Source organism: Mustela lutreola, chromosome X, assembly GCF_030435805.1.
Source record: "Mustela lutreola isolate mMusLut2 chromosome X, mMusLut2.pri, whole genome shotgun sequence".
Lineage (NCBI taxonomy): Eukaryota > Metazoa > Chordata > Mammalia > Carnivora > Mustelidae > Mustela > Mustela lutreola.
Window position 1 is genome coordinate 125,852,594 of NC_081308.1, and position 8,627 is coordinate 125,861,220.

The following is an 8,627-nucleotide window of genomic DNA, read 5'->3' on the forward strand; positions in this document are numbered from 1 at the left end:
AAGGATTTTCTTATCCATTTCCAAAAAGATAGAAGAAACAAAAAAAATTGTAAAATGGAGATATATTTATGTACACCTGGAAACTGTGCCTTGTGTTCAAATTCCTGAAAGCTTGATTATGCAGATGTCAAGAAAGAAAGAAAATGGGCTACAGACATGAATAGAAATTTCAATGAGGAATATATACAGATGGCAAATGAACACATAAAAAGATGCTCAACATTAACCATCAGTGAAATGCAAATGAAAACTTCAATGAGGTATCACTATACAGGCACTAGAATGACTTAAAATTTTTTTGTTTAATGATAACACCAAATGCTGGTTAAAATGCAGAGAAACCATCTTCAGAGATTGCTGGTGAATATAAAACGATATAGCCACTCTGGGCCGGGGGGAGAATAGTAGTTTCTTATAAAACTAAGCGTGCCATTGCCACGTGACCTAGCAGTTGCTCTTGGATGTTTATCCCTGAGAAATGAAAACTTTAAGTTCACAGAAAACCCTATCCAGGAATGATTATGTCAGCTTTATTTGTAATTTTGGAAATCAAAACCAAAATGTCCTTCAGTAAATAAGTGGTTTAACAAACTGTGGTACATTAACACTATGCAATATTACTCAGCAATAAAGAAAAAAAAAACATTGGTACAACAATTTGAATGGCTCTCAAGGGATTTATGCTGAATGTAAAAGCCGATCACAAAACGTTACATACTGAATGATTCTATTTATGTAACATTCTTGTAATGACAAAATTATGGAGATGAGCAAATTACTGGCTTCCAGGGGTGAGGGAGGATGTGGCTGTGGTTGTAAATGAGTAGCGAGAGGAATCCTTATGATGGGACTTTTCTGTATCTTGACTACAGTGGTAGACACAGGAAACTACAAAGTTGATAAAATTGCACAGAAATAAACATATACAAACTAGTTCATGTGTAACTAGTGAAATATGAATAATGTAAATAAATCATAGCAATCTTACCTTTCTGATTTTGATATTGTGCTATAGACATGCAAGATGTTACCATGGGGGGGCAAGGTTAAGGGTAAAAGGCATCTTCTTTTTTTTAATTTCAGTGTTCCAAGATTTATTGTTTATGCACCACACCCAGTGCTCCATGCAGTATGTGCCCTCCTTAATACTCACCACCAGGCTCACCCAACCCCTTACCCCACTCCCCTCCAAAACCCTCGGTTTGCTTCTCAGAGTCCACAGTCTCTCATGGTTATGATTGTTTAGTTGAGAATTTAGTAGCATTTAAAGGTGCTCCAAAGGTGCTTTAGTTTCATTTTATTTTTTAATTTTGAGATTATAAATTTACATGCAATTATAAGACATCTTTCTGTTTCTTACAACTACATATAAATTTATAATCTCAAAATTAAAAAATAAAATGAAACTAAAGCAACTTTGGAGGACCTTTAAATGTTACTAAACTCTCAACTAGACAATCGTAACCTAAAAAGACAATATTGATGTACACAAGAACATTGCTGGTTCTCACAATAAGTATATTGAGTGAAAGAAGCTGGATAAAAATGAGTATAGTTTATATTTAGTAGCATTTTATACTACTGGAATCAGCACAATCTGTAGAGTTAGCAAGGATATCAGTAGTTATCTGAGGGTGGGGGTACTATGGCCAAGGGCCAGGAGTAAACTTGGGGGTGATGGATATGTTCCCTCTCAAAGTTGTGATGATGGTTTAACAGTGTATACATAGGACCAACCTCCTCAAACTGTCACTTTAAGCATGTGCAATTATTATATGTCCATTACACTTTAATAAACTAATTTACAGTGATAGTCTCTTCAGAAAAAAAAGAACTTTGAGAGAACAAAAATAAAAGATATTCTCCCCTCCAAATACGTTTAGAATTCTCTGTAGACAATGCTTTCCTCTATTGCCTGCACTGAAGGCAGACTCTTCCCATTCCCTGCCCTTGGAAGGTCACTGCTCCACTCTGTTTCTTAAGAAAGTGGGCTAATCAGGGGCGCCTGTGTGGCTCAGTTGGTTGAGCAACTGCCTTCGGCTCAGGTCATGATCCTGGACTTCCAGGATCAAGTCCCGCATCGGGCTCCCGGCTCCTTGGGCAGTCGGCTTCTCCCTCTGACTTTCTCCTCTCTCATGCTCTCTCTCACTCATTCTCCCTCAAATAAATATATAAAATCTTAAAAAAAAAAAAAAAAAAAGAAAGTGGGCTAATCAGTGTTGGGTTTGTGGCTTCCAATCACCATTATTTTCATCTTTAGGGTGCTTTTAGTAGCTTTTATTAAAGCTACTAAAGGTTTCTGGCCCTTCTGAGGACTTTTAGGTGTTGACCATTATAGGGTAAAATATAGCAAACACCACTGTGAGGTCAGTGGCCTGGAAGTTATTTCCTTGTTCATAACGCAGAGTACTAACCACTATACGATCACGGCCTATTTCCTTGTTCAGCTTTGGGGATGGTACTGCCACCCAAACACCTCACCCCATATAGGCTCTGGTAATTTATACTTTGACGTCATTCCCCCTTCCTGCGCCCCCCACCTCCCATAGACAGAAACACCAAGCCCCTTTTCTTCTTGCCCACTAGGTCAAGTGTTCAGGAGGAAATTTGTCTTCAGTGCTCAGTACTGACCCAGTCTTTATCCCCACAATCTGGTTAACTGTAATTCTGCCAGTCTTGCCCCCAACCCTTCAGTACCCTGTGTTTCTTCCTTTTTGGACTACTGCCTCTTCCTTTCCCTCCCTGATCCCACCATGAGAGAACTCATAGAAACACACATGAACTTCCACAACAGGTTGGCTTTATTTCAGGTATCATCAGAATACCCTGATGCTGTAAAATTCAATGTCTACACTATGGGCCATTTCTCAGCCACCAGACCACTGAAGACTTAGCAGGTATTACTGAAGTCTCTGGCCTCACTCTGGAGTTACTGGCTGTGCGGGTCATCATTTGATGTGGCAGACACCTCCACCTTCTCTTGGGCTTGCTCTGGCTCATTTTGGTTCAGTCTCTCATTCAGGCTGTGATAGTGACCGAAGACTGGTGTTCCAGCTTTTTTAGGCTTTCTTGTAGGGTTGGTAGTTTTTACTGAGACTTTTTTACTCAAACTCCTTTGAACAGGTCTTTTTACCTTCAGAGTTGTCTTCAGCACCTGGAACAACAAGAGGCCAAAAGGGCATTGGCTTAGGGGAAGAAGATAGGATATTGATAGAAAAGGGGGCATCATGAGCAGATGTCAGGGCTGAGGAAGGAGTTTGTGCCAGGTGAGCAAATGGTAAGATTCTTAGGGAGGGGAATCAGTGAAGAAAAGAGTATCTTGGGTAGGGTCATCTTACCTTGCCACCACCTTTGGACCTGGGTTGATAGGGACTCTTTGTCTTTTTCCTCTGTTCAGAACTTGAGGTTGGTTGCTCCATATCCTTGTTAGGCTGTGGTAGTTTCCTGGGTACCTTAGACATATTGAAGCTTCCCAGTAGTCTACCCCAGGCCTCCTAACTGTTCTACTGCGTATAACTCTTCCCAGGACAACAAAAGACCATACCCTTCAGCTGTGATTGGTCAGCTAGACTCTTGCCAGCCTATAGTGGTTAAGGTGGGGCTCAGGCATCACAAAGCCCTCCTTATGACACTACTCTGTTTTGGGGAAGGTTGCTGGAGAGGCCAAAATATGGCTTTGGGAAGGTTGCTAGGGAGTTCAAAATGTGGCTCTGACATTTCAAAGTGCCATTCCTGACCCTTCTAGATGGGAGGAGAAATGATTAGAAGGTGAAAATGGTTTGGTTAGAGAAAGGGGGCTTTTCTTTAACATTCCCCCCAAAGTTTTCCCAAACTGAACTACCACTGTTCCTCATATCCCCACGTTCAACCGTGGTAGTACACATGGTAAAGAAAGCACCTTTCCTGCCATCTGTTCCCTAAGGCCACCCCTATTCAGTGGTTTATTTTGCTGTATCCCACCTTTAGTTGTTAGCTAGTGTTTGGGACATTTTACCTAAAATCTCTCCAAGAGCAATATGACTGAATTTAAATATCAGTGGAACTATGGCTCATCTTATAAACTAACAAAAAACTCCCATGAATAAGCTCTCTACCTATAGCATTTGGTGTTGAAGGCTACTGATTTGATTAGATTGTTTTCTGCCAGCTCTGTGTCTTACAGGCAGGGATTAGAATTAACTGACCACTCATGAAGGTTGCTTTTATCTTTTATTATATTTTTGGACTCTGACCATGTTAGTGTCATTGAGTTTTGCAAGGTTCTCTCTCTTATATTTTATTAATATTTTATCTTTATATTTTATCTGTTTTTCTTCTTCCTAGATCCCAACACTCATTTCTTTCCCACCATTAGGCATCTACTCTGATGTGTTTCAATTATGTCCTTGCATATGTTTGTACTCTTGTGAAACATGTGACCTTCTTAAATAAGCAGTGTTTGAATGCATATTATCATGCTGTAGATCTTGTTTCTTAACTTATGCACTCAAACCTATGCTTTTAAGTTTAATTTATATGGCTCTATGCATCTAGTTCACTGTGTCTAATGCTTCATCATAGTCCATTAGCATCATGCACCAAGTTTTGCTTGTCCATTATTTCCCCTTTTGAGGAACACCTGTGTTGGCTCTCCATTCCATTCCTACGAACAATGCTGTGATGAACATCCTCAATCATGTTCCCTTACAGACTTCTGCATATATTTCTCTGGGATATACACTCAAGGATAGAATTTCTAAGTCCCACATACACATAATTCTTAGTCGATTTGAGCTACTATAACAGAATACCATAGACTGGCTGGCTTAAACAACAAACATTTATTTCTCATAGTTTTGGAGGCTGGAAGTCCAAGATTAAGATGCCAGCATGGTCGGGTTCTTGATAAAGACCATCTTCTTATTTCCTTACATGGCCTTCCTTGATGGGTGAGAAAGAGAGTTCTATCTCCTCTTTTTTTTAAAATAGGGCATTAGTGCTATGAGTTGTATAAGACTGATGGAATCACAGATCTGTACCCCTGAAACAAGTAATATATTATATGTTATTAAAAATAAATAGGACATTAATTGCATTATTAGGCCCCATTCTCATGACCCATTCTAACCCTAATAACCTCCCAAAAGCCACACCTCCAAATACTGTCACATTGGGGATTAGAGCTTCAACATAAGAATTTTAGAGGGACACAGACATTCAGTATATAAGGAATAATTTTGCTAATTATTGCCAGATTGCTTTCCAAAATCTACCAATAGAATTATATTGTTACCTGTTTCCCTACACACTAACTAATACTTGGTATTATGGAAGGCAACTTCTGATATGGCTCCCAGTTCACACTTTTGTGAAATCCACTACCCTTGAGTGTAAGATATATACAGTGACTTGCTTCTAATGAATGGAATCCATAGAAACTGGCAAAAGTAGTGGGGTGTTATTGATCATTAATTAACATAATGAGGTTTCCTCTTACAATAACTCTTTTGCTGACAGTCTCTCTTGCCTTCTTATTTTCTCATTCTGATGAAAACATATTGTGAGATAATCAGTGAAAAGTCTCTTAAGGAACATCCCATGAGGAACTGAGCCCTCTGCGCAACAAACCACAAGGAACTGAATCCTATCAACAAGCACACTAGCGGACTGGGAAGTTGGTGCTTTCTAAATGAGACTTGAGATGATGTAGCCTTGCAAGAGACCCAGGGCCAGAGGACCCAGCTAAGCTACTCCCAGGTTCTTGATCCACAGAAACCCTGAGATAATAGATTTTGGCGTTTTAAGCCACTAAATTTTGGGGTAATATTTTTACATAGCAAATGATAACTTAAGATTTTTATTTATTAATTTGACAGACAGAGGGAGAGAGGGAAGCAGGCTCCCTGCTGAGCAGAGAACCCGATGGTGGGCTTGATCCCAGGACCCTGAGATCATGACTTGAGCAAAGGCTTTAACCCACTGAGCCACCCAGGTGCCCCCAACTTTTAATTTTTAAAGAAATTTGATAACACAATCTCTTTTTTACTTCTGTGATTACCAGTGATGAAGCTATTCAGATTTTCTATCTTTAAAATTTTTTTGGTTATTAATATTTTTCATTATTGGATTTCTTATCTTATTCATGTTGATTCCATCATTACTTTGTAATTTTTGGATATTAATTCCTTGTTAGTGAGCTTTATCTTTGATTTATACTTTAAATATAATTCTTTGATATTTATCTGATTTTGTTATTCTCAACATACTTTTCCTGCACCATCTGATATGTGGTGATATCTTTATCATATACCTTTTATTTTTAGGGAGTATTCATCGATCATGGCCTCCAGTGCTAGGCTGAATGTAGAGGCAACATCAGATATTTATATCCTGAAGGTCATGTGCCTAAGGTGTTAATAGTAAGTAGGAGAGGTTTTATTTGTTTTTGCTATGAAGACTTAATCATGTTAAAGAAGTTTCTAACTGTTCTCATTTTTTGGTAAAAGCTTTTTAAAAAAACAAACAAGAGATTCTTAACTCTAGGAAACAAACTAAGGGTTGCTGGAGGGGAGGTCGGTGAGGGGATGGGTAATTGGGTGATGGGATTTAAGGAGGGCCCTTGATGGAACAGCACTGGGTATTATATGCAACTGATGAATTACTAAATTCTACCCCTGAAACTACTAATATGGTATATGTTAACTAAACTGAATTTATTTATTTATTTTTAAAGATTTTTATTTACTTGACAGAGAGAAAGCGAACACAAGCAGGGGGAGCAGCAGAGGGAGAGGGAGAAGCAGGCTTTCCACTGAGCAGGGAGCTTGATGCAGGACTTGATGCCAGGACCCTGGGATCATGACCTGAGCTGAAGGCAGACACTTAACTGACTGAGCCACCCAAGTACCCCAGATAAATTGAATTTAAAATAATTATAATTATTTTATATATAATGTATATAATACATATAATAATTATATATATAAAATAAATATAATATATAAAAATAAAATAAAATAACTATATATTATAATAACTATAATATATATAATAATAATTTAAAATAATCATGTGTCTGAAAAGATGTTCATCATCACTAACCATAAGGGAAATGCAAATCAAGAATACAATGAAATAACCACTCATACCTGTAGGAATCAACAAGAAACAACATGTTTGGGTGAAGATGTTGAGAAAAAGAAACCCTCATGCACTGTTGGTGGGAATGCAAACTGATGCAGTCACTGTGGAAAACCACAGGAGATTCCTCAAAAAGTTAAAAATAGAACTATCATATGATCCAGCAATCACACTACTGTGTATATCCAAAGAATCTTCAAAAACAGTAATTCAAAGGGATACGTGCATCCCTGTGTTTTTAGCAACTTTATTTACAATAGCCAAATAATGGAAGCAACTCAAGTGCCTATCTATTGATAAGTGGATAAAAAAGATGTGGTATATGTATGCAATGGAATATTATTTAGTCATAAAAGGAATGATATTTTGCTATTTGCAGTGACATGGATGGAGCTAGAGGGTATTATGCTAAGCAAAAGAAATCAGAGAAAGACAAATACCATATGATTTCACTCATGTGGGATTTAAGAAACAAAACAAAGGAGCAAAAGGGAAAAAAGAAAGAGGGACAACCCAAGAAACAGACTTTTAAGTATAGAGAACAAACCAATGGTTACTATAGGGGAGGTGGGTGGGGGATGGGTGAAATAGGTGATAGGGAGAAGGAACATACTTGTCCTGATGAGCATAAGGTGATGTATGGAAATGTTGTACACTTGAAATATACAAGTTGTACACTGTATTACACTGTACACCTGAAACTAATGAATACTTAAAAAATAACTCTTTATAAAGTGGTTTTGCTATACCTATCGAGATAATTATTAAATGAAATATTTTCCTTATTTTATTAGGGTAGAGAATCATGAAGACATTTTCCTACCTTAAAACAGTCTCACATTCCTAAGGCAACTATTCAATTATGATGCATTATTATTGTCACCTTATTTTATAATTTAATATCTGTTTATAAGGGAAATTGTCCTTTTTAAATTATTGTATTGATTTCTTCATTATATTCAGTTAGCCAACATATCATAAATTTTTATTGTAATGTTCAGCAATTCATTAGTTGCATATACCCCAGTGCTCACACCAACACGTGCTCTCCTTGATACCCACCACCTGGCAACTCCGTCCTTCTACCCTCCACCCTTCTGTAACCCTCAGTTTGTTTCCTGGCGTCCAGAGTCTTATGGTTCATCTGCCTCTCGGATTTCTTCCCATTCAGTTTTCCCTCCCTTCCCCTATGATCCCAATTATCCTTTAAATTTCATTTCATGATTTTTTTTTTCTCAGTTTCGAAATTGAAATTATGCTAGTCTTTAAAATGGCTTGGTAAACTTTCTCTCATTTTCAGTTTTCTGATACACATATATGAGAGAGAATTGTCTGTTCCTTGAACATTTTGTAAAATTTATAAAGCCATCTAGATCTAGGGCTTCACTGTATGTGGGGCAGTGGATGAAGAGAGTCTGATTACCATTTTTATTTAATAGCTGTCTGCATTTGAATTTGTGACAGGGACTACTTAATAATACCAATTCATTCCCTTTCAGAATTTAGAA

General features: G+C 37.7%; 1 protein-coding gene across 1 annotated transcript; it reads right to left on the reverse strand.

The window, feature by feature from the left end:
• Positions 1 to 2,789: 2,789 nt before the first annotated feature.
• LOC131822233 (uncharacterized protein CXorf51A-like) lies at positions 2,790 to 3,550 on the reverse strand. Its single transcript, XM_059158738.1, has 2 exons — positions 3,339 to 3,550; positions 2,790 to 3,154 (listed from the first exon to the last, which is right to left on the reverse strand). The coding sequence occupies exons 1-2, from the start codon at positions 3,459 to 3,461 to the stop codon at positions 2,930 to 2,932; spliced, it is 348 nt and encodes a 115-aa protein (XP_059014721.1). The 5' UTR covers positions 3,462 to 3,550; the 3' UTR covers positions 2,790 to 2,929.
• Positions 3,551 to 8,627: the final 5,077 nt, after the last annotated feature.

Bases quoted from the DNA above. Each gene is read 5' to 3' on its own strand.
- LOC131822233 (XM_059158738.1), bottom strand. From the start codon at position 3,461: ATGTCTAAGGTACCCAGGAAACTACCACAGCCTAACAAGGATATGGAG. The intron at 3,155-3,338 runs GTAAGATGACCC...TTGTTGTTCCAG, and splicing joins GGTCCAAAGGTGGTGGCAAG to GTGCTGAAGACAACTCTGAA.